Source organism: Oxyura jamaicensis, chromosome 23, assembly GCF_011077185.1.
Source record: "Oxyura jamaicensis isolate SHBP4307 breed ruddy duck chromosome 23, BPBGC_Ojam_1.0, whole genome shotgun sequence".
Classification (NCBI taxonomy): domain Eukaryota; kingdom Metazoa; phylum Chordata; class Aves; order Anseriformes; family Anatidae; genus Oxyura; species Oxyura jamaicensis.
The window spans coordinates 2,496,393-2,523,655 of record NC_048915.1 but is presented as its reverse complement, the minus strand read 5'-3'; the positions used below and the strand labels follow the sequence as shown (position 1 = coordinate 2,523,655).

The following is a 27,263-nucleotide window of genomic DNA, read 5'->3' as shown; positions in this document are numbered from 1 at the left end:
TCGCCGCTGCCTTTGAAACACTGCGCCGGGAACATTCATCTCCGTAAATTCAGAGCAACTCAAGGTTAGGACACTGTTAACAGCCCACAGCAGTCAAAAGCACAGCAGGAGGAAAAAAATCACAGCCGGTGAGAACGCAGGGGCCCAGCAGTCCTCTCAGCACTTGTTCAGAAGTTTGCTTGATCCAGCGTACGTTACCATCACCCTCGTATCCACGGTACTTTTACCATTGCAGTTGATAAAAAGACCACAGACTGACAAATATCATAATTATGGACACAAACAAAGGTGTAGTAGAAGTAGGTTTTATGAAAGTATTTAAATTTAGTGGCAAATCTCTGCATCAACATGGGGAGGGAGGCAACTTAATGCTTTGCAGTAGCAATTTCAGTTACCAAACTATTTCTTGGAGAGACATTTATTACAGGTAGTTTATCTGTTCCTGTTTCTCAAAGAGTTTAAGGCACAAAAGCCTGAAAAGGGCTTATAACACGTACATAAGTGCTATCATTTTCGCTGTCACCTCTAACGCAACATAATATTAGCTTAAATATATTGCTCGTCCATCCAGCTTATACAACATCCAGTAGAAAAATGCTTTCCAAGTTAGCAACAATTTGTTGCACAAAATATAGATTGCTCTGACCCGTTTTTTTGCTGCAAGATCTTCAGTTTCACCATATATACTCTGACAAGACAGTGGAAGACGCTGTGAAACCTTAACATCATCATGAGACCATCGAGGCCTGTCCACAATGAAAAAGGCATGATACACAGAGTAACATTTAAACAAGGTTGTCGGTAAAAGTGTTTTCAACTGCTTGACTGGTGAGGAATTATTTCCTCACACGTAGGTGGAGAGGCAAGCCAGACACGCTAGAGACCACCTGGTAGAAGGCATCGGTCCGTAGTAGAGTTATAAAACTCCTTTCTGCCTTTGCTTTCCAAAATGCTCTTCAGGCAGATTGCTTAAGAACACCAAGCTACAAACTTGCTAGCTCACAGCTTAGACTGAGCAGAACACAAACTTCCATCTATACAGTTCTTTCCCATTCTCAGTTTACAGCAACCTCACCCAGTCACTAGAAAGCTTCTGAGACATTTTAGCGGTATCTGACAGTGACTCTTCAAAAAATAAACAAACACAGTTATGAGAGTTGGATCAAGTGACTAAAGACAGTTAAATGGGCATCAAAACAGAAAGGGGGGCAGGAACCAAAATGCAGAGTGTAATTTTACTTAAAAGACCAACTTTTTTATTGTACGTTGGAGTAGAGTCTTTCCCCTGTGCCATCTTGTTGAAAGTTTATAAATTACAAGTATTAAGAGTTCACTTCAAGACAAAAGGAATAAAACTGCTGCAGTTCTAACTTTCACCATGAATCAAAGTTACCATGATGCTCCTACGATACTCGTGTCGTACAGGAAACGCCAGAGGCCTCCTGTACTTCGAGCAACAGACCTGGGTGCACAAAGGGCCACCCCTCACTACTGCGGGATCCAGGTGCAGCGGAACAGTCCGGAGCGCACTGGCGGGTTTGTCACACAGACAGTGCCTCAGCAACGAGGCTATAACATGGCTGGAATCTCTGACGAGACAGTGTCCAAAGGCTGCCAATGACAGTCCATCAAGGCATCGTAGAGCTCTTCGCTCTGTTCCATAAACTGTTTATTCGCTTCATGGACGTCCAACTGAGGCGTCGGATCTGAAGGAAGAAAGACAGACAAACAGGTCACATGCCAAGCGTGTTAGAACCCCCCCCCACCCCATAAATATGTTAGTTTCATGAAAAAAATGTGGAGGGAGTCCCAAAACATTCCCATCGCTCAGCCAGTCATGAGCCTGACTAGAAGAGCCCTGGTAAACCTTAGTGCAATGGGATAAGAGCTAACTAGGGGCAGTCACGTCCCTCTTGTCAGTGCTGATTGCCCCCCTAGCCGAGTCAACAGAGAGAGCGCATACCTGCACCTCGCAGCCCAGTGTAGCCACTTAAACTGCCAAAGAAGGTGGGTTGGCACTAAGGCACCGGACTGCAAAGTGGAGCAGCGGAGGCGCAGGCACACGTTCCGGTCTGCTCCCTCCGCTACGGGGTCAGAGTGGATGGCTGGGGACGGGAGCGTCTTACGCTGCTGCAACAAGAGTCACCAGAGCTCGTCTGCCAAAGCCTCGAACATCTCAAAGCATTTCACAGTTAGTAACCAAAGAAGTGCCAGTGACAGCCAGTGAATTAAGCATGAACATGTCGCGTTTTACAGCTGGAAGAATTTTGGGGCTGGAGGGCAACCCAGTGGGTGCGATTCTGCTGCTACCAGTGTGTACTTAACATTTTGCAAAAATGGGCTCATTGCATTACCCAACCCCCCTGTAGGATTTAAAGCTCACCTAACAGCACCCACAATCTAAAGGCTAGGTTATCAGACAAGTACCAGAGTGCAAAGGAACTGGCCGACTGAATGGAAAAGCTACAAAGCACATCTGGAACAAAGTGCTCGTAACCATGTTTGGGTTTAGCTATATCACGTTGCAACACATCACAGGGAAACACAATTCAGAAAAGAGTGATGCACTGGCAAAACATTATTGCAGCTTCCTACAAATTTCAACATATTAGTACATAGGAAATTTAATCAACGAGCAAAAGACACCCCGGAGATATTCTAATTCCAGCACTGGTGTATTAGTTTCAGCAGAAAGGAAAGCTCTCGTGTAATGCTTCTAAAAGCCAGTGAAGGCTTTCTCACTGACATCATTACTTATAGCCACAGATCATCTACAGGACCTAGCTGCTTTCTACTTTCACCGTTTTTTGTTGTTTTGAAGAGAACAGTAAGATATTCCATTCAAGACCAACATTTGGAATTACTAGTACAAAGTATTTCTTGCGTGAATAAATGAAAACAGCTCACATGTATACTTAAAACCACTATATGTTTTAGTGGTTCATTGCAACTAATGGCTGCTAAAACAAATATTTGACCAATTTAACTGATATTATTTCTTTTTAAAACAATAAGCACAGTTTAAGTATCCTGGACTCTAAATAACAAGAATCTACAGAAAAACAGAATACCTACATCGTTTTTGTAGCATACCAGAAAAAAAAGGGATAAAATCTCGTATATTGTAGAAGACTATTATCTGTATTTTCAGGGCAAAGGAGATGTGAACACTAAACCACAACTGGTCTCAATGCTAGTGAAGTCAATTTGTTTCAGCCCTGACAAGGTCTAGACAACTGCAACTGTAAACAGCAACTGTAAAATAAGGATGCAAACCAGGTGATAGGGACCAGCAAATTTTCTCAGACCTCAAATTTACTCAAAGACAAAGGTATATTATACGTTGAATTTAGGGGCCAATTTGAGCATCTGCAATCAGTGCAAAGGACATACACAACTTCAGTGAAGAATTCAAGAAACATACCTTCCAGTGCATCCTCACCAACTTCTTCGTATGACTGCAAAGACAAAAAAAAGCCCTTAGGACAGCAGATACTATTTTTTTTTAAAACAAACATCACCTGTTGATTACCACTGTCATACGCTGACTTTTATAACCGATTACAACACAGTTCTTCAAGCACAAGCCCTCCGATCCACTCCCAGAAAGCTCCAGGGGGAGATCCCACACCAAACTTCTAACAGAGGCAGCAGTTCTTGAAATTCCTGTGGTGCAGTGGGTGGCTGTCTCAATCTGTTTTATCCTCTAAAACAAGGCCTGTGAAGGGGCCCAGTCTCAGCACCGGCTGTCCACTTGCCCCTATCAAGAAGAACCTGCTACCACGACAACTGTATTTAGCGTCCCCTTATACCCCCCAGACCTTTTCACCCACCCAGTCCTAGCAACAACCCCTACACATGACAACAGTGCAGGCCAGGGTCTGCTGAACAGATTTGCTTCCCCCTCAAGTAGCTATATGAAAACAGAAGAGCTTGAAGATAACGTGCCCATTAGCTTAGAAAGCTGTTTTGTGCTGATGGGTCACTGCAGAGGGAGCGCTTTGCCCTGTCCTACCTGCATCGTGCTCTGCGTGTAGCCGTACTGGGGGTAGCTGTAGCTGTAACTGCCCGTGTTCTGGTCGTAGCCCCACTGGGCGTAGTAGTTGTGATATTGTTGGTAATATTGGTTATAATTATAGCTGTACATCTGATTGTACTCCATTGGTTTCACACGATTACTTGAAAAAAAACAAAGCGGGAATAAGTTACAAATAACGCAGAGAATTACGAAAAAGCAGAAGTGAAATAGCTGAAGGTACAGAGGGTTTATTCTAGCATGCAAATTTCATTCTTTACATTACATTCACTATTTGTTGTGGTAATCGTTATCATTTGCATAAATGTGCAGAAAGAAAGAAGTGGTTTATATTTAATCCCCTTCCCTGTATTCATATTCATCTTCATTAATAAAATAAACGCTGCTTTCATTCTTTATGAGTAATTTAGTATCACCTCCTGCCTTTGGGAAGGGAAGAGTTTGGGACTACAAGTCTCGGCTTAGAATATCCTGAGCCATGATCCAGATTCTTGGGTCCCTTTTTCTTTCTGAGAAATAAAAGTACTACTCTGCAGCCTCCTGAGAAGAGACACTGAGTCTTGCTTTACACAAAGAGCTAAAGACTTAGAGCCTTGCAAAAGGACTGGGGTTTCTTTGGGTGAGAATGGTCCAAAATCTCTCCCTTCTGCCACGGACACAAAGCCGTTTGTCCCCAACAGGTTGTCCCCATTCTCACTGAGTTGGGTGGTCTTCAACGCAAATCATTTAAAGAGCTCATAAGTAAAAAGGACTACGAGGAATTAAAGATGTTATCTGTTTAACAGCCTGTGAGCTAACTAAAATTCTCATTCCTTGCCATAACGAGGCAGCGTTCCCAAGAAATTGGGAATCCCACCTGATTATCAGGATTTGAAATAATGAGATGACAAATGTAGCTTGCAAATGAGAATGTCACACGCAAAGCTTTATCTAATGATGAAATCAGTGAGAAGTAGGAAGAGGGAAACATCGGTCTTCTTACCACAGTACATTCCCTTTTCCCTTCCTTATCCCCCCAAGACTTCTGAGGTCACTGAAAATCTAAATATTATTCAAATAGGGAGCAATTACTATTATTCGTATTACCCTAGTGCTACGAGCCCCAAGTCAGACCAGGATCTCATTGTATCAGGTTCTGAACAAACACAGAAAAAAAAGTTAATCCCTGCCCCAAAATCAGTAGACATTGTAATAGAATTAGCAAGGTAATTGAGCTTTGCTATCCAGAAGTCAATAAGCAGATTTAGATTATTTCAATTTAATGCAAAGGGACACAAACTTTAAAAACAATCACATTTAAATACAGAGTGTGTGCATTTAATAATGTATAGAATTAAAAATAGTGTAAAATGTCTCGTCTTGATCTAAGGTTATAATTTGATTCCTCTGCATTCTGATACTGCAGCTAGTTCATTATATTTGTGTGTATTCCTTCACTTTGTGATGGAAACATCCAGGATACGCACCCAAATCACTAAAAGTTATTAAAAATGCACGTGTTTTCATAACATTGCTCTTAAATATGCCACCTGGCTGCTCTTATACTCACGCTTTTGGTATAGCCACACTCAAGCGTACAGGTTTAGAGCCCAACCCCACGGCTCCTTGACACTCTGTCAGCGCTCTTTTCTGTTCCAGTTCATCCGTGAATTTCACAAACCCGTAACCTCTGCAGAGATACGGAATAGTTTGCATCAAGCAAAAGCAAAAAAAGCCACGCCGCTTGTTTTTTGACATTTACAGTGAAATCTAAATTGGTCTTGAAAAACGCAGCAAATGAAACACCTGCGCTAGGGCTTTTAGGAGAGATGAAATGATTCCCTGTTTCAGTTGTTTTGCATTGTTTGCAGAATGTTTGACATGTGTCTGAGCTTTGGGAGCACTTTCAAGAGCTTCAGAGAAGTAAACTAAATCTTGTGCCAGTGGATTCTGGGGAACTTGAAGTGAGCTGACACAAGACGTGTTGAAAGGCATGAACAGACAGTAGCAAAGCCTCAAATCTGTATTGGGAGGATACCGATAATCTAAACGGTTGCAAGTCAGCACAGGATTGACAAGATGCAGGCATCATTGCCATACCTAAAACTGCCCCACTCTGAAAGAAAACTTTGCTTTTCCATAGGACTGACCGAGATGCACTTGCTAACCAAGTCCTTTTTCCGGCACAGAACCACTCAAACAGGCTTTCTGTCATTCCCAACAACCCCACCGTCCCATCAGCGTTCTCAACAGTGGACTTGAAAACAAGCTCTTAACGTCAACTTGCTAAAACCTGCTGACAGCACAACGCGAGCAGGGTAAGGTGCAGCCAGCAACCCCTCAACTCTGTGGCAATGCTCCCCTGCAGCACTAACAGCAGCGTGTACGTTAGCCAGAGAAAAAACATTAATTCCCCCCAACCCTAAATGTCCTGAGCGTGGGATTTGATGCTGTAGTGAGTCAGAAGCAACGCAACAGCATCCAAGAGGGCAGTGCCAGGATCCCCAGGGTGGGATGGGCCGCCTCACGCAGCAGAAAGATCAAAGACTTAGGTGTGGGAGGGAAAGAGGAATCCATCTAGGTGAAGGAAGGAGGTTGGGAGGGAAAGGGCTTGTCTACCCGCGGAAAAGAACGAGCCGTAAGCGAGGGTGTAAATTTACAGCGTTATCATCTATTCTGTGGGAACAATTAAATGCAAAATAACACACACAATAATTCTGAAAGTGGCATCACCTAGCATTCAGAGTACGGCCACACTGGAAGCTATTACAGAGCAGTCGGTGCCCCAGAAAATGCAACGTCTTGCACAGCAAGCTACACATATATGCATGTGTGCGCACGTGTATGTGTGCTCCCCAGGTACAGAAGCCCAAGACACAGCTCAGACTTGTCTCTATACAAACTAGATAACTAAGCAAGAGCAAAACTCTGCATGGGTACCCGTTCTGTTTAAAATTGGCCATCTTAGTTTAACTTGCCCTCTGTGAAAGCACTGTGGTGAATTAAACCAGTGGAAATCAACATTTAAGTCAATTTTAGGTGTTCACACACAACAGCGTGTATGTTTCTAAGCTGCCACAAAGACTCCCGTAGCCTCTCAGACGGGACCAGGAGTGTTTAAGTGAAACCATGAATGTTGCCAGTTCCAAACTAGAGATGGACGGAGAGTCAGATGGAGTGCACAGGTGTCTGGGTGCAGCAAGGCAGAGCGCCATTCTTCCAACATTTTGGGATGCTTATTTTTTTCCGTATCACTGGCTAAACCTGATTTTGTAAAGGAAAACAAGAACAAAACACACTACAAATCCCCTGCCAAAAATAACCCCAACAATGAGTCATTTCTATGGGGTCAGGACCTCCCTGGCAGACATTCTGTCCTGTTCCAACAGTTAAGAGAAGACCCCCAGCCCGCACCCATGGCACAGAGCAAGGCAACAGGCAGAGCACTGCAGCATCAGGCTCCAAGGTCCTCTCTTGCCTGGACAGGAGGTGCTGGAAGGAGCCTTCCTGAGCCTGGAAGGGCCTGGGCTTCACCAGCCACGTCCACAAACCCCAAGATCCTCTCTCGCACCACACTAACACCTGCATTGCCTCAGCTTTGAGTAACTGCACAAGTCACAACAAAACCCTGGCAGCAACAGCCCAGGGCAGGCTGCTGTGCTCTTCTCAGCAATATGCAACCCCCTGTCCCTTCCCCTGCTACCACAGGCTCGGGTTGGACGTAAGGGAGAACTTCATTACTAGAGAGCTGTTGCAGCACTGGAACAGGCCGCCTGGACAAGTTGTATGATCTCATCCTGGGAGATTTTCCAGGCTACACAATTCAGGGCTGACCTGATCTTGTGTTGGCAGCAGCCCCTGCTCAGAGTGGGAAGTTGGACAAGGTACCTCCAGACATTCCTTCCAAACAATGTATCTGAGAAACCCTTACGTGAGACAGAGATCTACAGCCACAACACTCTCACAGGCATGGTATCAGAATACTGTGTGTCACTGAAGCCACCTTCTGTTTTGAAAAATAAGGATGCTGACCAGCTGGTGGACCAGCTGAGTGGTCTCTCTTCGAAGACGAGTTTCATTTTCTGCTCTTTAGAAAATGTTTGATTAAGAAAACGAAGGGTTTGACATCTGTTTTTGATGAGACATTTCCAGTGAAGACGAACAATACAGCTCCTAACTACATGACAATGAATCATAGCTTTGTTCGCCCTACCCTACGGGAAACAAAAAACTGTAAAGCTTCCCTAGGAATATACACTCAATGGCCAAAAGGCTGCAAAAGCAAAATTCTACCTGAAAATCTAGGAGCCAGTGTTGATAGATCACAGAGACATTTGTGAGCCTTTTCTGAAGTGCAGCAACATACTGCCAACACACAAGGAGCACGACGACAGAAGAGTGACAATGTGCCATGGTGACCTACCAAAACCCAGACACTGCAGAGTGAATGTCCAAGACCACTGTATGTTTAGCAGGTATGGGAGCTACTAAAATCTGAACTTATATAACTAAGATTTTTCCCTTGCTGCATTACATCTTTCCTACTGCTGCACATGAAGCGAAAGAAAAGAATGAATAAAACACAACTTACTTGGATACTCCTGCCTGGTCCAAAACAACTTTTCCACCTCTACACGATGGATAAACTTTAACAAAAAACTCATATAACATGCCATCATCCACATCAGGAGTCAGATCTCCCACGAAAAGGGAATATTCTGGACTGAAGAAATCAAAAGAAAACTTCTTAAGCACAAATACACACACACACACACAAAGTGTGCTGAGCAACAGCTAACATTGAGCCTACGAATTTGACTTCAGAGAGAAGTGATATTAAAGGACATCTACTTGATATTGCTTTATATTTAAAGATAATTCCATTTTTTAGTTCTCAGAGGATATTGAACTGGGCACCATGTATGAATTTCTAATACGGCAAGGAAACATCCTTGTATTGTTTATAGATTTGCTATTTCCTACATACTGATCTTACATTACAATATATAGATTAGATACTTTCATGTTAAGAAGTTTAAATATTTAAAAAGACACTCCTGAGAAACCAGCTGAGCCATACAAAAGGTAAAGCATAAAACTGACAGGTGGTCTACGTTAACCCCCCTCTGCTAAAGGCTCATGGAGCGAGTTGCTGGAGCCAGAAAGGTTGCGTTATCCATCTGTAACACACGACTATCTCCAGAGCAAACAGAACCGCAAGAATTAGTTACCAGATGTAAATCTCACTCTTTGCCCCATCTGTCATGCCTTGATTCTAATCTAAAGTTATTTTTTTAAAAAAAGATTCATAAATAATCATCTAAAATAAAAATATAATTGCAGAGGTATGACTAACACTACCCTCGTAAATTGCAGGACTGTGCTGTTTTCACCCCAGCGCGCACCTGCCCGAACATCTCCTTGTGTTATTATTAATCCAACTGTGTAAGCGTTTCTGGGCAGGCATTATGAAAGGTATTCACACCACGCAACTTCAGAAGCCTAATTTAGCCCATTCGCCTCCTTACACACCTTTCACTGTCAAGGGAGAAAGATGGGCTCCTCCAGAGGGCAATTCCGAGCGCCTCTCCCTCTCTTTGCTGACTGCCGGGGTGCTCCAGCCAGTTAAGCCAGGTGGTGTGAAACCACTGCATCTACACCCCGGTGCCAAACACATTCGTGGCATTATATGGTGCCAGCACGCTACAGCCTCACAAATACTTATAGCGTGTTCCAAGACGGTTTGATGTAATCCACGTTATTAATTGTGGGATTTACTTATCTGGCACTGCTCAACAAAACGGTACAAGATTTGTTTCTACGCATCCCATGAATTCTCTCCTGTCCAAATCTGCTAGCCGTGCACCTTGTCCGGCAGCGATGAACTGGTGGGTTTACATATTTTGAATACTCTTTGCAAGGTAATTGGTAAGGAGACATTAAACAGGCAAAACTAATATTTGAATGCTGAGTGTTTACCTGTTATCGGGCTGTTTTCCATACGTTGCATAATTCAATTTAAATCGCTTTGCCTGAAACAAGGCAAAAATGAATCCATACATTCAGATGTTTCCATGTGAATCCAAACAATTAGGAAAAAATACAATAAGCTAACTTTACATATTTTTAAAAAATCTAATGCTGACAGATGTTCAGCGCTGTCAGGCCAGTCAGTTAAGGTAGCAAGAACAACATTTTTGTTTTACTTCAGTACAGCTATAATAAGGAAAATCAGCAAACAACCTGCACCAAGAGGTTTGGACTGTCTTTACGCCAACAGTTTATAAAGCTAGTGAAAGACAGGTGGACCTTACATAGCACCAGATTTTTATTTTACTGAGGTACTAACAGCAAATATTAAATGACTTCTAATTTTAAGGTCTTAAACTGAAATGATAGCACATATAGTTGGACATTTGTGAACTACAAGAATACTGACAGAGCAGGATCTGCCACACTGGAAAATGGAATCAATCCTTGATTCTAGAAGTATGCCTAAATATTTTGCTCTGGCTGATGCACTCATTTATTTTGGGGAAAAAAAGGGGGTGGGGGGAGGTTCATCTGAAATACTTACCTGTCGTTTGATAGTGGAGGCCTCCCTAAACTTTGCACTTGATTTATAAAACAAAACAAAACAAAAGTTCCCCGGGAGCCTAGATTTGTGTCACTGGCACAGCTGGAACTCATAGCCCCCATCCTACCAGGTTTCATCCCACCTCACGTTTAAATTTGGCCAAGATCTAAGGAGCTGAAGATCTTCTACCTCAAAATCCTGCGGGTCTCAATCCCAGAGGCACTCTTACGTGATGCTCAGCACACAGTGACCCAAGTAGGCTCACTGCAGAGTGCAATGGTAACTGCTATTTTCTTCCGAAACATGTCTGACAGAGGAAGAAGCAAAGGGTTGCACTCCTTTACAAGAATACTGGTTTCATAACTCACCCAGGCAGTGGAAGACCTAAGCTGGATTCCCTTGTCAGTATGAGGGGCTTCAAAACCATTTTTCTATCTCCCAACAGGCTTCCAAAGCAGACATCCCTCTGTACTACACAGTGGCATAGCATCAAAGAATTCAATATGGTCAAAGAAAGCAAGCCTACTGTGAGTCCATAACCTAGAGATCAGAACGTTTGTTTAGTACAGTGGAGAGCCTAGAGTGCTCCTGTGCCTTGCACGATGTATTCCCTCAAAGATAGCGTAAATAATTCTTGGGAAATAGAGCAAAGACTTAACTCTAGGCTATAATCATGTTCCTTGCATGCTTGCATTCACTGGTGCACAGTGGTACACAGCTCTTTCTGTGGACCATTTACAAGCTTAGTTTCCTAACATAAAATTGAGATTCCATTCTGAAACACTTTGATATATATATATGATCTAGTTCTTCACTGCAGTACTTTGGGTTTAAAATCAATGAGAAAACTGAGAGTATTTCCACTCTTACAGGAACTGGGGACACTAATTCTGTAAAAGAGAGACAACAAGAGCACCACAGCTCTCTGTTATTCCTTTGGCAGATTCAGGATTTTAAAATAAATAAAAGAGTGAGCCACATTCAGTTTTCTGCAAACAAGAGAAAAAGTATCTAAACGCAAGAGACGAGCTGGACAGTTGCCTGCTGAGTGCACTGGTTTAGGCTGCCTACAGTGGGGCTCTGTCTGACATCTGTAATTCCCTCCATGTATTATGGAAATCATCCCTCCAAACAACACCACATTTTGAATTAAACTCTGGATAAACGCCAGCATTTCCCAAATCAAACTTCAATTATTATCTTCTCACAGGAGCTGTTCTCTTTCTCTCTCCGGTGGCTAGAGAAGGCATCTAGGAAGATTAGCTTCCCTTAGTCAGGGCCTCTGACGTGCAATATATGGGTTATTAAATAGGACAGGAGAGGACCTCCAGGCCTCTTACCTCCCCCTTTCGATAGGGGATGTCATCCTCTTAGGAAGGCTGACCAAATAGTTCAAGGAACAGCACCTGAACTTCCCAGTTTCCAACTCAGTGCATTAACTACTCTGAAACAGACGTCCATTTACCTTAATATATCACTGTCACAGAGGTGATTCTAGAGCTGCTTTATGAACCAGTCATCCCAGCTACTGCAGCCAAATTCTGTGGGTACAACGGACAGCTGTGTCAGCCATCCCATTTTAATATTCTACACATTCAATTCAACACCCTAAAATTAGCCTCTGTGACTATTCCTCCTCTTCTTCCTCACTACCTAGCTTTTAGGCACCCGAGACGTTTGTTACGTGTTGCAATTATAAAATGGACTAGCTCTTTCTCCACTGTAAATGGGTTTGAATAACTTCTCTTTGCTAAGGGCCAAGAATAATGCAAGGCTTAAAAGTCACTTTTTCACAAATCAACGTTATGCAAAACTCAGTGTAAACTTGCAAGTTCATCTTGTGCATACATCACAACGTACAAACTATAGAAAATGCATATGGAACTACAAATGGAGAGAGACAGAAGGACTGTGGTACGTATACTCAACCTATTTTTTCCTTGTTCTTCTCTGGTTTCTCATCAGTCCAACTTTGGTAACAGTAGAAAGGCTCAGAAATAGAAAAACACACCACAACATTTCTATACCTGGATATTATCCAGACATTCAAACAAAAATTAACATTTTTCCAGTAATTATCTGAGTAAGAACAGAATAGCTTTATGTTCATTAACTTAAGGGTAAAGAAAAGCACAATCCCGGTTTGCTAACTATTTGTCTGCAATCATTATTCAAAATACAGTTCCTACTTCTGTTTCTTCACAATTTGATTTGATTTACTTACCGGTGTAGCACCAGGAAGCGGTTTTCCATTGATTTTGTGTAAACACTTCTCTGCAGTAGCTAGATCTGCAAACTCTACAAAGCAATAGCCTGCTGGAATTCTGAACATAGACACAGGAGAGGAGAGAAAAGGGTTTCAGATTTAAAACCTTTGAGGAGGACTACTATTTCCAGATAACTGCTAGGAAATTTGCTCAAGCAGCGATATATAGAACAATTTCCTTTCCAAAGCATAAACGTTAGCTACCAAGCAGAATCTAGCACAGTAATCTTGGACCTTCACTGAAGTGATGGCCCCTACTTACCAGTAAGTCAGGTCAACATAAGGACACAGAAAATACTTTTGCTCAGTTATTCCACTTCCTCCTTTCACAGACTATAGCTTTTCCCACCCAAATTTAAGCAACCGAGAAACGAAATTACAGCATTTACACAAACACAAGACTACGTTATCCTGCGTACAGTCACCCATTCTAAACGAACTCAAAGGGTCTTCGCGTGGCTCTTCCTAAGTTAGACTTCCCAGCTCTGCTAGCATCATGTAGCTGCACTAGCGCAATGATTAACAGACTCGTCACTGAAGTCTTCAGCCCAGGACACGTAATTCCCAGATGGACTGTATGCCATACGTGGGCCATTCTGAAGGAGTGCTGAAGCACTGCAGGATGGTTCACTGATGGGGAGGTCGAAGAGCCAGCAACTTCCTCCCCATTGCTATCATCAATACCCTCATATTGTTGGCAGCAATGGTGAAAAGCTGAAAGGGAAAATCACTCTCGTACGGACCGGACCACAGCGATGCCACGTAAAGGGCAACCAGTTCAATCCAAACGGAGAGACGCAGTGGCAGAACGAATTGAGAACAAGCAGAAAGAGTTACCCTGTCAACCTGTTTCGAATGATTTTTACACTCAGTACAAGCTCTCCCATGGTGGCAAAGGCTCTTGAAACAAAGTTTTCATCCATATATGGCTCCAGCTATAAAAGCAAAAAAGTAAGTTAGATCGGGGCAACTACGAAAAGGAGAATATATGTGTCAATGTCACCCTAAGCAGTTAAAACATTATTGAGAAGTATTTTACCCTTACACTTCAAAAAGAAGACTCATTTAAGAGGGTCGATGCCACTCAAAACCAGCAGGCATGCATGAACCAGGCTCAACAGTCTGCAAAGTGGAACCCAAGAGACAGCATGAATTTCAGAGAACAGGGAGCTTTCACAGAAGGACAAAAGCCACTCAGAGACATACAGCAACAAACGGAGCGTTCACTACACAGGAGCAGGGGGTAAGGAGATGGCAAGCTCCTTCTCTCTATGCGAACGGAGGTTGGGCCAGCACTGACAGTACACAGGTGCGGCACAGCCCGGGGTGCTATGACGAACGGGCGGCGTGCGTCAGGTAACGCGGCCTCCATGGAGCTCGGGTTGGGGTTTGCGGAGCCGTGCCAACCTCACGCAACCGCGGAGCTCCATGGGGCAGCACGGGGAGTCCTCTAGTCGCAGCCCGCAGCAGGTCTGCCGGCGGGCGCAGTGACCGCGTTGTGGGGTGTACGCGGGAAGGCAGCACGGTGTGTAAGAGGGATGTGACGTGGCTGTGGTCCTGGGTGAATGACAATGTGTGTGTGTGTGCGGGTGGCTGGGTGGTGTAAGTGGCTGAAAAGCACTGCAAGTTGGACTGAATACACGAGGAACGTACTGGGACATGGTTTAGTGCGTGAGGTTGCCGGTAGGGTGATGGTTGGACCAGGTGATCCTGAAGGTCTTTTCCAACCTTCATGATTCTGGGATTCTAAAAGGACGCCTCCGTGTAACGCAAAGTGGCACGGTAAAGAAGAGAACTAAGAGAAATTAGGACTGTGTGTAATGCACGGGCTGACAGGCGGCACCGTGTGGGACAAGCAACAGCGGGTACGGCAGCTGCGTGTTCGCGAGTGAAAAGAGGGATTGTGCATGCATGGAGTTCGCACTGGCATCACGGCGGGGGTGTGGAATAGGTGTGGGGAAAATACAAATAGCTCCGTGTGAGTACAAATACCTATGGCCTTGTGGTGACATCCCCAGAGCATGCCTGTGTGCCTGTCAGGTACCGGGTGTTTGCTACACTCGTGTGCACGACGGAATGTGCAGACTCGTGCGGTCTCTGTGTGCACCTGACAACAGGGAACCGTGCTGCCCTTGCACGTGCAGAAGTTGGCAGACGCCCTGCTGAGGAGTGAGTGTGAAACCCGAATTACTTTTACACGTGCAAGTCGCTGGAGGTAGCCCTACTCTGTGCGGGTGTCGGTGGTATGTGTGCGTCCACGAAAGGCAGGCTCTTAGAGGCAACAGCTGGCGGCTGCTGGGGTCTGTATGCTTGTGTTCCAGAGAGCAACGGGCTGCTTGTGAGAGGGGCGGCTGAAAAAGATGCTGTGGAGAGGTTGTAGGTGTCCCTTTGTGCGGGTAAGCATGGACGCACGAACATGGGTGCAGAGCGGGGAGTGTGTCAGTGCCGTGAGCGTGTTCCCTGAAGCACGTGAGCACACAGGCGCCTAGCAGCAAGTCAGCTACGGGCTTGTGAGTGTGTAAGTGCCTGAGGGACCACAAACATGACAGTGTGAGTGCATGTAAGCGCCTGACACCAGCGCGAGGTACACTGGTGCGAGTGTGCCTGTGGAAGGCCATGAGGGTCCCCCTGTGTGTTCAGGGGCAGGGGTGTGCGTGTGTGAGCTGGTGTGCGACCGGCAGCGTGTGCGTGACTGTGGCTGGCTTGGAAGCTTGTGTGTGTCAGAGTGCGTGTGTCAGTCAGTGTGCGTGTGTGTGTGCCTGTGTGAGAGTGTGAGGGTGTCAGTGAGCGTGTCCGTGTGGGTGTCAGGGAGCATGCAAGTGGCAGGGAGTGTGTGTCACTGTGTGCGTGTCAGTCAGTGCGAGTGTGTGGGACTTAAGTGTGTCTGTCAGTCTGTCAGTGCAAGCTTGCGGGACTGCGTGTCTGTCAGTCAGTCAGTGCGAGTGTGCGGGACTGCGTGCGTCCGTCTGTCTGTCAGTGCGAGCGAGCGGGGCTGTGCCTGTCAGTCAGTCAGCGCCAGCGTGCGGGACGGCGTGTGTCTGTCAGTCAGTGCGAGTGTGTGGGACTGCGTGTGTCCGTCAGTCCGTCTGTCAGTCCGTCAGTCCGTCTGTCAGTCAGTCCGTCTGTCAGTCAGTCCGTCTGTCAGTCAGTCAGTCAGTGAGAGCGTGCGGGACTGTGTCAGTCGGTGCCAGTGTGCGGGACTGCGTGTGTCCGTCAGTCCGTCCGCCTGTCAGTCAGCCCGTCAGTGCTGCCCAGCCCCCGGCAGTGCCCGCAGCCCCGGCTGCCCTCCCTCCCTCCTCCTCCTCCTCCTCCTCCTCCTCCTCCTCCCGCCGCACAAAGCCCCGCGCGGGTCCCGGCCGGACACTCACGTCCCCCATCCACAGGCTGGCGGCCATGCTGCTCCCGCAGGCCCCGGGGCGGGCTCGGCGGGGCCGCGGCTTCGCCCTCCCGGCTCGGCCCCGCCGCCGGCGCCGCCTCTCGCCGTGGCCGCGGCCCGCTCCGCCGCCTCGCTGCCCCGCCGCCGCCTCCTCCGCGGCGCCCGGCGGGCGGAGAGAGCGGCGCCCCCGCCGCCACGGGCGGCCCCGGCCCGCGGCAGCGGCCCCTGCCGGCAGGAGGAGCGAGAGAGGGCGGGCGGGGGGCGCAAGATGGAGGCGGGCGGCGCGGAGGGAGGGAGGCGGCGGGGAGGGATGGGGGCGACGGGGGAGGGATCGGCTCCCGGAGGAGGGATCGCGGGTCCGGGGCAGGGATCGGCTGCCGGGGGGAGGGATTGGGGTCGCCGGGAGGTGGGTTGAGGACACCGGGAGGTGGTTTTGGGGGCTCCGGGGGCAGGGTTGGGGCTCTGGAGGGAGGTTTGGGGAAGCCGGGAGGTGGTTTTGGGAAGCCGGGAGGAGGGTTTGAGGCTCTGGGAGGAGGGTTTGAGGCTCCGGGAGGAGGGTTTGAGGCTCTAGGAGGTGGGTTGAGGACACCGAGAGGTGGTTTCGGGGCTCCGGGGGCAGGACTGGGGCTCTGGAGGGAGGTTTGGGGATACCAGGAGGTGGTTTTGGGGTGCTCTGAGGAGGGTTTGGGGCTTTAGGGGGTGGTTTGGGGCGCCGGGCGGTGGTTTTGGGGCGCCAGGCGGTGGTTTTGGGGCACCGGGAGGAGGTTTTAGGGTGCCAGGAGGAGGGTTTAGGACTCTAGGGGGTGGTTTGGGATGCCGGGATGTGGTTTTGGGGCTCCAGGAGGAGGTTTTGGGACTCCAGGAGTAGGGTTGGGGATGCCAAGAAGTGGTTTTGGGGCTCTAGGGGGAGGTTTTGGGGTAGTGAGAGGTTTTGTGGTGCTGGATTGAGGGTCTGAAGACAAATTTGAAGACAAATACAGCAAGCCTCGAAATTTCCTAATTAAAAAATCGGTCTTTTTCTGAGACGGGGGTTGAATTCTTTTTAGCACTCTAAACTGTCAGCCCAGGCCCCCACGCAGCATGGGATTGCCTTAAAAAATTGTGAGGCTTTTAAATAGAGAAAAGAATTAATTACTTCATGTAATAGTACACTAGGTTGTGCTGTGCAAAAATATCATGGAAACTCATATATCTCAAATAATTTGGTAGTAAAGGGATAACATTCCTGCCATTGTGTTGTTTTAAACACACTCTGGTCATTTTTTAAGGTTTTCTTGAAAGAGCCATGGGAGGTGTATGGAATAATAAACTGTATGGAACGTTTTCAGCTCTCTGTTGTGAGTGGGCGACTCAGACCACTTCTGTTGGTGCTGGCCCGTGGTTTACAAAGCAGGACACTTGGTGGTGGTGCCAGCAGGAGGCCAAAGGCTCGGTGTGGTTTATTAGGGTGAGGAGATGTCTGAGGGGCCGTAGCCCCTGCTCCCTCCATCCTGCTGTAGGACTGGCAGGGCAGAATCTCCTCTGAATCCCACGTGGAGCAGCTGTCCTGGGTGCAGTGTCCGTGAGGTCAAATGCTGTCTCTTCACTCAACAGTTGAGAGATTTGGGCTTTGAAGTCATCACTCCAGCACGTGGGGTTGGATTGGGTATGGTGTGACCCTCCCTCTTCTCCAATTTACTTTGCCAGGCTTTTAGCATCAAAGGTGGCAGTTCCTGGAGCAGATAAGACCACTGGGTTATGATGGAGCAGAGGTAAGCGCACCTGGAGGACTGAGGACTGTGTGCCAGTGAGCTGGTTGGTATTTTGGTGCTGCCAAACACAGCAGTTGCAGGAGCTTCTTGTGAGCCTTGTACCCTCTTATGGAAAGGCAGGCATTGGGCATAGCTGCTGAAGCACCGGCTGTGGTTGTGCGGTCACTGCAGCATGCCATAAATCGAGCTGATGGTGACAGGGACAATCCAAACCCTCTGTACAATGCGTTTGTAGTTTCTAGGTCTCGGCAAGCAGAGGTGGTGTTGCTCTGTTGCTTGCAGCCCGTGAGAGGGCAGCACAGGAACACGGGTTGAGGGTTGTCAGCTGGTGAAATTGGGCATCCTTCAGCCTGATGCGAGCAGCACAGAGCAGAGGAGCTAATCCTCTGAAACTTCTTGTGAAGCAGAGTGTGAGTGTTCGCTTAAACCTTGCCCTAGAACATCCTCATTCCAGAATAATGTGTGAAATCGACCAAGAGTAGAAAGAAAAGTTGATCACGATGGTTTTCCCTGCAGACGAAAGGTGCAATGAACGTTGACTCTTACTACATTTTTGCAGGAGACTGAAAATCTTTTATCTGCATACTGGGTAGGATCTGTATCTCTGTCATCATTCTGTAGTATGGCCAGTACTGAATACTCCAGAATATTAGCTCTTTACAAACCATGAGTGTGTACAAACCAGATTAAAAACATGTTTACAGCTTGATTTATTTGTTTTCTGAATTTTGAACCTCTTGGGCATCGTCAGGTCATGTTTCCAAACTCTTTCCTACAACATTGCAAAATGTGGCAGAAAATCAAGGCAGCTAGCAAGACCCACCGCGGCTAAAACTCAGTTGAATAAAGACATTCAGTTGCCAAGTAGCAGCACTTTTTGTGCCTAGGTGTCACTTGCAATCCCTTCACACGCTCATCCTCTTTGGAGTCCCTGCTGTGACTGCCTTTCAGGTGTCAGCTTTCAGGATTTTGTTTTCAACATGGCAATTCATCCACTGGTTAGCACTGAGCTCTGCTTCGCAGAGCCCAAAAAGCTGTTGCTCGTTCTCCGTTATTACCTTACAGCTACTCAAAGCCAGTAGTTTGGTCTTTGTCACTTGATGAAGTGAGTCCAGTATCTTTAATAACTCCTTTCCATTTTTCTTTCCAGCTGAGCAATACAGAACTTGCTTTTTTCCTGGGATAATCCATAGAGATGGATATTGGGCAGTGAAAGTGCAAGAGGAAGCCAGCATCATGTGATCGTGTTGGACTGGGAGAAGGTAAGAATTTTATATTCTGTCCCATATCTGAAGTGATTGCTGTTTATGCACCTAACCTTGTGACAGAGCAAAAACACTGCCAGTAGAATATTATCTGAAAATCTGTTTATTTACCCTTAAAAACTTGTGAACTGGCAAAGAGGTAGCAGCTTGTAATAGAAAGGCATGGGGATTCCTCTGCCCTGTGTGTGGACGTCAGTTTCCAGTAGCTGACGCATCTGTATGTCTTGTCACCTCTGCTGGGACAGTAATGATTTCGTGCTCTGAGAATTTGTTCCTGAAAATCGCTGAGCAAATTCTGACTGACATTTACTGTAATCCACTGGCGGTGTGATCCTCGAGCCCCCCAAAGGACTGGGTGATGCTGGCAATCTGCTTCTTAGCTGGATGATCTAGGAGCTTAGCTTGCTGAAGGGCTGGATCCTACGAGCTTCAGAGCTCTGTTACCTCTCAAGAACTTTGACTGGAGTTAAGGGCCTCCTGGGAGGCACTGAGTGGTCTCAGCTTTTAAAATTAATGGGTTTGAGCCTGAGAATCTGGCCTGGGAGATTTTAATTTGAATCTGCTATTTTTAGCTTGAGCCTGAAACTGACTCAAATAGTTTTTCTGCCTTTGGTACTGTTCATTACTGTGTTAGAGCCTTCCCTGTCGGTCTCACAGGTGCCAAGTCCATCCTCAGTCCTCAACAACTGTAGCCAATGGACTGAGATCAGGGATGAAATTGGCCAGGGACAGTTGAAATAATAAAACCGATAAAAATAAAGATACATAAAGTAAAGCTTGAGCTTGGAATGGCTTCTGAGATTCTGAATGTAATTTGAGTAATCCAGGAGAAAATATGCAATGAAATCTGTTTTCCATTATTGCATGAGATGGCATGTCTTAAATTTTGATCAAGCACAGGTTGTTTTTTTTTTTATATACGGTGAAGATAACAGCTTAAAGTGATGTATAGGTCTGGGATTTTCTTGTCAATAAAATATTTACAAATTATTGTAGACTTGTCATTCTTATTTAATTACTGATGAAAGTTGTTGTTCCTATCTTGATCTCACAGCAAGTAAAAATAATTTATGACTGAGTTCTAGCTGCCAGTGGTAATTCTTGAAGGAAGTGGTAGTAAAAGCTCATTACTGATCCGTGTTTGTCCGCAGCTTTTCTTAGCCAGACCCTGTTTGTTGCATGTCAGCACTGTGCAGTGGCGGAGACCTGATGTTCTTTCAGAGACAGGTTTGTCTCCGTGTACTTACGGTACAGTATTATGTGGTAGTCCCATGTTCACATTTCGCTGGTACTGCTATGGCTTTTGTAAGATTCCCCAATGAAGCCATGACGGAATAGGACAAGGACGCTCCATTCTTGTTCCTCTAGGGGAATGTCTGTCAAGCTGTGAAGTGGCTTCTGAGTTGAGTGGCTGTGAGCAACAACATACAGATTTCAGTCTGGAGAATACTTGTGCACATCGACCAGCAAGCAGGGCTAGAGGAATTTATTCCCAGGTCTGTCAGTCTTCCTCTCTATGAGCACATGTGCTCCCCTTGCTAGTTTTGCATTCATTTTCCCACACCATCATTTGATCCCTGTCCCTTTGTAGTTTATATCCACTTCGTATCTTTGCTGAGGGATGTCCTTACTCATTCCTCCGAGGGAGTTTCTTTGGAGGCCTCATCTGTCCACACAGGGATCAAGTAATCGTCCACTGAGCCTCACCGAGCCAGAATTCAGCAAGGGCCATCTATGACTGTGGATGTCATTAGCTAGGAACAGGGTCAGAAAATAAGGCTGCTTCTTATTTTTTCCATTGGTACTACAGGGAATTCTGCTGCAGGGAATTTCTGAAAATGTCAGTAAGTCAAAGGAGTGTTCCGGATGTTCACAGTATTAATTTACTAGCTGGCAGGGCTCATTTGTTTACATCCTCCATAAGCATCTCATGGGGCAGACTTAATCCTGGTTTTGGATGTTTGATTGAGAACAACTCTTGGGGCATCTCCCAGGATGTTTGTGTTCCATATGCAGTCAGTTGTGGGATCTTTGCCACTGATGTTTTAAGGTAAAATAAACAAACAGGCTTCAGGGACCTGATCCCACAAGGATCATCAGGTCCTGTCTAAGTGATACCTGGCTTGACTCGGTGCTCTCTGCTACCTGCAGTCTGAAAACTATACTGAAAACATGGCAGCAATTGGAGTTTGCTGGGACCTTCTTCTGCCTAACCCCACAAATGGCCGTTGATTAGAAAAACAACATGCGTGTCGTTGTGGCATGTGAAGGACTCACGAGGTTAATTTCTGGAGCAGTTACAGAGCTTATCCTTGCTTGGACGCTGTTGGAGAACCAACAAAGGCTTCTCAGGGAACTGTCAGAGCTCACTTGTCTTTTCTGTCTCCCCAGGAACTTGCGTAGGTGAACTGGCATTTACTGTTGGTACATTTCTTCCTAAAGCTCTGGAAAAGGTAGACGAGGTTCTCCCGAGAACTGTTCCAACAGCAAGGAAAACCAGCGCGGGTTTGTAAATAAAGGTGGGGAGTAGCTCAGCAGTGGCACAGGAGAGAAGGATGTGGAGGTTTCAGTGGACCACAAGCTGGATGTGATTCAACAGTTGGTGCTCTGTGAAAATGACTTGTTTCGTTCTGGCATGTCTTAGCAGGAAAGTCACCTGAGGCACAGGGGTAGTCATTACTCATGCCAATCCGGTAGGCAGCGGTGCTCCCAGCTTGAAGCACGGTGTTTTAAGAAGAGAAGTACACTCTGGAGACCAAAGGAGAACAAGAAGAACAACCAGAGGTCTTAAAACTCTAGACCTAGGGAGGAAGCTGAAGGAGCTGGATTTATTTAATCCAGGAATCAAAGGTGAAGGGTAGGGTTGGCTAAGGACAGTCTTCAGTGAGTGAAAGGTAAGAGGGCTGACTCAGTTCTCCTCTAACTGTGCTGTGGGCAGGATGGGAAGGCTGCTTAACTTCCAACAGAACACATTTCAGTGAGTTTTTTTGTGGAAGGTTTCTTCTTGTTAGGCAGTAGGCTTCATATGGGAATTTGTGTGTGGTTTTTATAACCCCCTGCGGATGGCATACATATGCTTGATAACACATGGGGGGATTGGATCTTTCCTTTGGGGCTGGGAACGATTGCTCCTCCTGTGTGCTTAGAACACAGGCACGTTCGGTGACATTGAGAAGCAGCAAGTTTGAATGGGTGGGAAAGGTGTGCTGGCGTGTTTCTGGCGCACTGAAACGTTGATGCCATGCGCAAATCTCCCATCCACTCCAGTAGTATTTTAGGTTTACAGTGTAGCGCTGGAATTTTGAAAACAAACCAGTCCTAACGAATAGGAAAGGGAAGGGGAGATGAGATGGCATTCATACCTCTCCCAGGGTGGGATGCCTGTGTTTTTGCATCCTGCAGGGTACACTAAGTCTGCAAGGCTGCTCTGAGACTGTGTAGGTGTAGTGAACACTATAAATGCTGAAATTCCTTGGATTTAGTAAAGCAGTATCCACTTTTTGGTAGAGAGAGGGAATGTTCTGCTCCAAAAAGGCCAGTTGAACTGATCCTCTCAGTGGGCAGAAAGTCTGTAGCCACTTATATCTCTTCTTGGTTGCCAGCAGTGCCGTTTACCTAGAGCTTCTTTGTTAGTGATGGTTGAGTGCTGAAAGCTTCAGAAAAATCAGTCAAACATTTAGATTGCTTCTCTGATTAAAAACAAGCCCCAGAACACAACAGGGTCAGTAAATTAAGTTGGAATTCTTGAAGAGTCTTCTCCTAAGTTTTAAAAAAATAAAACCTTGCTATCTGAACTCTTTGACTTGGAGTGGCATGCTCCCAGAAGTAAACTTTGTTGTTTGCTTATTTCTGTTTGAAAGGTTTTCATCAGGTCCTGGTACTGGGACAGAAATGGAATGAGAAGATTCTCTTGAGCTCGCTCTTGTCTTGGTGAATGCTTTGGTGAATGCTACCTTAAAGGAAGGTAGAAGTCCTCTCTCTTTCCACTTAAAAGCTTAATATGGGAGAGTTTTCATAGCCTTGAGTTCTGCAGCAAGGGTTCAGGTCTTGTGTTTGTTTTCTTATTTTTTAATTTTATTTTATTCTCCTAATTTAATTTTATTTTTTCTCCTATTTAATGCTCTTGGTATTGAAGATAAATTGAGATAGTTTTAAACCCCCTGTAGCAGTTTTCCAGGTACTCTTGGCTTTGATGTAAGAGAGCTAGTGCCCGTATCAAAAGCATCCAGGGAAAAACGATTCATGTCCTTCTTTTGTGTGGTAGAGGGGCTAACGGGGCCACCGTTGCTGCATCTGGCACACGGTGAACAACTTTGATCTCATCGCTTGCCTTTGAACCACTTGCAAGCCCTCAAGCTCTTTGCTTCTTGAGTGTTGCTGCATTCAGAGCTTACCCCTGCTAGCTCAGCACAAGCCTCTAGACCTAAGGAAATAAAACCAAAAGGCTCATAAAGGTATCTGGTTTTGAAGTTGCCATGACCCATGGTGAAGCCCTTCCTCTTGCCTCCAGGGGCTGGAAAGTTAACTGTGGACAACCCCAGCTTGTAGGGTGATGAGAATATGCAGGTCGCGTTGCTCGGCGGTGTGCTGCTAACACTGGAGTCAGAATCCTTCCTGAAGAGCTGCAAATCTCGGCCAGTCATTTCCAGTGCTTCGAGTATCACAGGTAGTATTGAAATCTGGAGAAGCTTGACCAGTAAGTAGATATTTGATTTATCAACACATGGTTCCATGGGGGAAGCAGAGATGAAAGGCGGATGGATTCAGTCATTTCAACCACCCTATTGTTCTCCTGTTTATAGTGAGTTACTGCTTCTTGGACAAGGTGGGAAGAGGCTGTGGGATTTAGTTCTTTAACAAAAGCATCCTTTCTCCACAATGTTAATTACTCATTTGTGCCAAACGGGGAATGAGAAACAGAGTTTAAGGATCTAATTAACGTTTGCTTCTCCTTTCAACAGATTAGTCTTTACGCTCATAAACTCTGCGATAAAACTATTTTCATTTAGTTTCTAGTCATCTGAGAATCTTCCAGCCTCCACAGAATCTGAATTTTCAGGTTAGGAAACAACTCAAAAAGCAAAGCTAGAAATAATATCCTGCTATTTTTCAGAAAGAACAAATATAATTCTTTTGTTCATATACCTTTTTTTTTTAGCCTAGCAGTGATTACTGTACGGGCTTGAAGAAGTCCCTGTAAACATTAAAGCTTCTTCACCACTCTTTTGTCCTGACATACCTATAGTGGGCACAGCCTAAAAATATATGTGTTTTATCCTGATTTGGCTTATTCCCATATAGTAATAGGTAACATAAGGCACCATTATAGCAATAGGACTGGGTCTGAGTAAGGCAGTGTTATCTTTACCAACACAGGCTGGCATAATTAAAGTAGTGTTGAAAATGCATAGGTTAGGGTTATTGCTTTGGATATATACCAAGGAATGTTACATTTAAAGGAAAAAAAAAAGGCATTGCTTCTCAGAAATAAGGACTACAGGGTTTGATTCAAAGTTCTTAATTTCGGAAAGCATTTTGAGGTTTTCTAAAGGTGCCATATTTAGTCATAGAAATAACAAAATGAAAAATACATAAGTGTATTTATAGTAAGAATAATGAAGATTTATAGGGTAACGATCGTGGTAGTGCTCCTAGCCTAGGAACTCTATATGGAACAGAGTGATTGAATGTTTGGCTTCTAAAAAGAGGAAAAAAAAAAAAGGCAAAAAAAAAAAAAAAAAAGCACACAACAAAAAACAGATGAATAATGGAAAACAAATCCTTTCTCTGGTGAAAAGCCAAACCTGTGTTTTGAAAATTAAATGTTTTTTTGGGTTAAGCAGTGAAAAAATGGACTTGATCTTTGCAACAGCTTGGATTTATTATTGGAACCATTTGGCTGTGCCATAGAGGAGAGGAATTTTCTGGTAATTAGAGCAAGAAGCTGGGAGTCAGAAGCGGTAGGGTCTGTTTCTGGCTCGGGCACTAGCACGCTATGTAGCCTTGGGAAACATGCTGCCTCATTTGTACCTTGGCTTTCCCATCTATAAAATGGGGCTAAGGAAATAATTCAAGCTCACAAATTGCATGCACTAATTAAAGAACATTTCTACAGCACCTTGAGGTCTGCTACAGAATGGATTTGCACAAGCAAGCGCTTCCAACGCTTTTGAAAAACCCTGCCCCAAACATTTGCAAACCCGATTGCCCAGATTCCTAAACCCATGTGTGGGCATCTAATTGAAAACGGTCCGATTTCCAGAAGTTTGCCTGCTGATGAAAAAGAACACGCTGGGGAATGTTTCCTATGCAAACAGAGTGATCACGGGACTGCCTCCCGGTGGGATCCCGCCACTCACCAGGGCCGATTTCAAAGCCCCCCGGCTCCCCAGCCCTGACCCCGTGGTCCCCGGGGGCTGCTCCTGGAGGGGCAGGTGGGGAACCATCGGCTTGCTCAACGCCTGCAACTGGTGGTCTCCATGGGGTGCGGAAAGGCTCCTCGCCCTGCCGGCTGCAGCTTCCTTAGGAAAGCAGCAGTCAGGATTAATTGGAGTAATAGCTGCGCATCCCTACTGGAGTTACCACCGGTGTCCCCGAGGCCCCGTATCTGATTTGGCTCGGGGCTCCCAGCGGTTCAGCTTCTAAACCTCCGGCTGTCAGTGTTAGAGCTACTCGGCCGCCCCTGCCTTCGGACGATGCCGTGGTGGGTGAGTAAAAGGAATGCCGTTCGCCTTGGACGCCGTCCCTCCCCAAGGCAGAGGAAATGTGCACTGACAAGGCAGGAAATTCTCGCGAACCACAAGGACCTGGAACTTGCCTCCTGGCTTCCTGTGGGCCTTACCCGACTTTCAGCCTGGGTGTTTAAAGATTATTAATAGCGCTGGTTGCGTTAACAGGTTTATGTTTTTCTCCTTCTGTCAACGAGGTTATATCTTCATGTGAGACCTGCTGGCTGTTTTTGTTCCAAGCAGCCAGGGGAGGACCCAAGAGGCCGGTGTTGCGGCACAGCGATCCCTTCGAGCTGATGGGCAGCCAGGCGGGGATTTTGCCTGGTGGAAGGCTCTCGGTCACAAGTAGACAGGCTCTGAAGCCTCCTCTGCAAAACAAATAGCTCCAAACTGGGACAGGCTTAGCACAGCGAAGGATTTTGTTTCACAAGTATCCCTTTTCAGCAGCGGTGCGCTTCTGGATCGCAGTCGCTTTCTCCTTGCCGTGGCTGCTCGTTCCTGTCCTGCACTGCTCCCTTCTCTCATCATCTTGTAAACTCTGCATGGCTGCGGGGTGGCCCAGCTGGACCTCAGCTTAAAAAGAAAAAAGGCACAAAATCCCCCTTTTAAATTTTTCTTTATTTTTTTCCTTCTTCATTTCAGCTCAGTTCCCTAATCCATATTGGAGCTGCAGAAACAAGTCTCAGAGACCGTGAGGGGTGGAAACATGGAAGCTGCTTTAGCAAAAAAAGCAGCTTGTGCAACTAGAGGCGAAGCTGAAGCTCTCTTTTGCCCTGCCCTTGAGTCATGAGGACCTCAAAGTGAGTCTTGGCTGCAGCAGTGAGCAAGACATATGTGTGTGGTTGGGAGTTTGTGTCCAAGGAGACAGTTTGTGTCTTCAGTGTTTGGTCACTGGGTAGAAAGCTCTGCTATTTGTTGGGCATGAAAGCTCTGCCATGGTCAACAAGCTCACAGACTGGCTCTAAGTTTGCAGGAAAAAAAAGGTTGTAAGGAGACGGGAAAGTGCCAGGTTCTCTACATTGCAGAAGGAATGTGAATTTTTAAACTAAGTCCTGCACGTTCAAAGATCAGTGCTTTACTTTTTTATTCTTTGAGGCATATCTTTGTGCAGCATGGCAATGTGGGCAAAAAAAAGGGAAAATAGGAGAAACTGGTCATCCTTCTAGGCAGAGTGTGGGACAAATCTGACCATGGTGCAACAGGCGACAATGTTTTGGTGGTTCAGATTCTCCTGAACCTCCTAATGTCTGGGAGACATGCATTCAGACACAGGAAAGAGAAGACC

General features: G+C 45.9%; 1 protein-coding gene and 1 long non-coding RNA gene across 6 annotated transcripts; one reads left to right on the top strand and one right to left on the bottom strand.

Annotated features, from left to right (window-relative positions):
- Positions 1 to 289: 289 nt before the first annotated feature.
- On the bottom strand, positions 290 to 16,403 carry TRNAU1AP (tRNA selenocysteine 1 associated protein 1). Of its 3 annotated transcripts, XM_035345656.1 has the most exons (10): positions 16,227 to 16,374; positions 13,904 to 13,980; positions 13,696 to 13,793; positions 12,817 to 12,916; positions 9,995 to 10,047; positions 8,607 to 8,738; positions 5,586 to 5,705; positions 4,016 to 4,178; positions 3,425 to 3,458; positions 290 to 1,706 (listed from the first exon to the last, which is right to left on the bottom strand). In XM_035345656.1, the coding sequence occupies exons 3-10, from the start codon at positions 13,779 to 13,781 to the stop codon at positions 1,570 to 1,572; spliced, it is 825 nt and encodes a 274-aa protein (XP_035201547.1). In that variant the 5' UTR covers positions 13,782 to 13,793; positions 13,904 to 13,980; positions 16,227 to 16,374; the 3' UTR covers positions 290 to 1,569. The 3 variants fall into 3 exon arrangements, with proteins under 3 accessions (XP_035201547.1, XP_035201546.1, XP_035201548.1); XM_035345655.1 differs by lacking the exon at positions 13,904 to 13,980 and having other exon boundaries at positions 16,227 to 16,403; XM_035345657.1 differs by lacking the exons at positions 290 to 1,706; positions 13,904 to 13,980 and adding an exon at positions 1,965 to 2,130 and having other exon boundaries at positions 16,227 to 16,403.
- A 224-nt stretch (positions 16,404 to 16,627) lies between these two features.
- LOC118177673 lies at positions 16,628 to 26,574 on the top strand. Of its 3 annotated transcripts, none has more exons than XR_004755889.1 (4): positions 16,628 to 17,985; positions 19,136 to 19,247; positions 23,111 to 23,180; positions 25,366 to 26,574. It is a non-coding gene; the product is annotated as an uncharacterized LOC118177673 (long non-coding RNA). The 3 variants fall into 3 exon arrangements; XR_004755890.1 differs by lacking the exon at positions 25,366 to 26,574 and adding an exon at positions 23,761 to 24,347; XR_004755891.1 differs by lacking the exon at positions 23,111 to 23,180.
- Positions 26,575 to 27,263: the final 689 nt, after the last annotated feature.

Coding starts and splice junctions, on each gene's coding strand:
- TRNAU1AP (XM_035345655.1), bottom strand. CDS start 16,253: ATGGCCGCCAGCCTGTGGATGGGGGAC. Junction 13,794..16,226: donor CCAGCCTGTGGATGGGGGAC/GTGAGTGTCCGG, acceptor TTGCTTTTATAG/CTGGAGCCATATATGGATGA. Junction 5,706..8,606: donor GACCAGGCAGGAGTATCCAA/GTAAGTTGTGTT, acceptor GTATCTCTGCAG/AGGTTACGGGTTTGTGAAAT.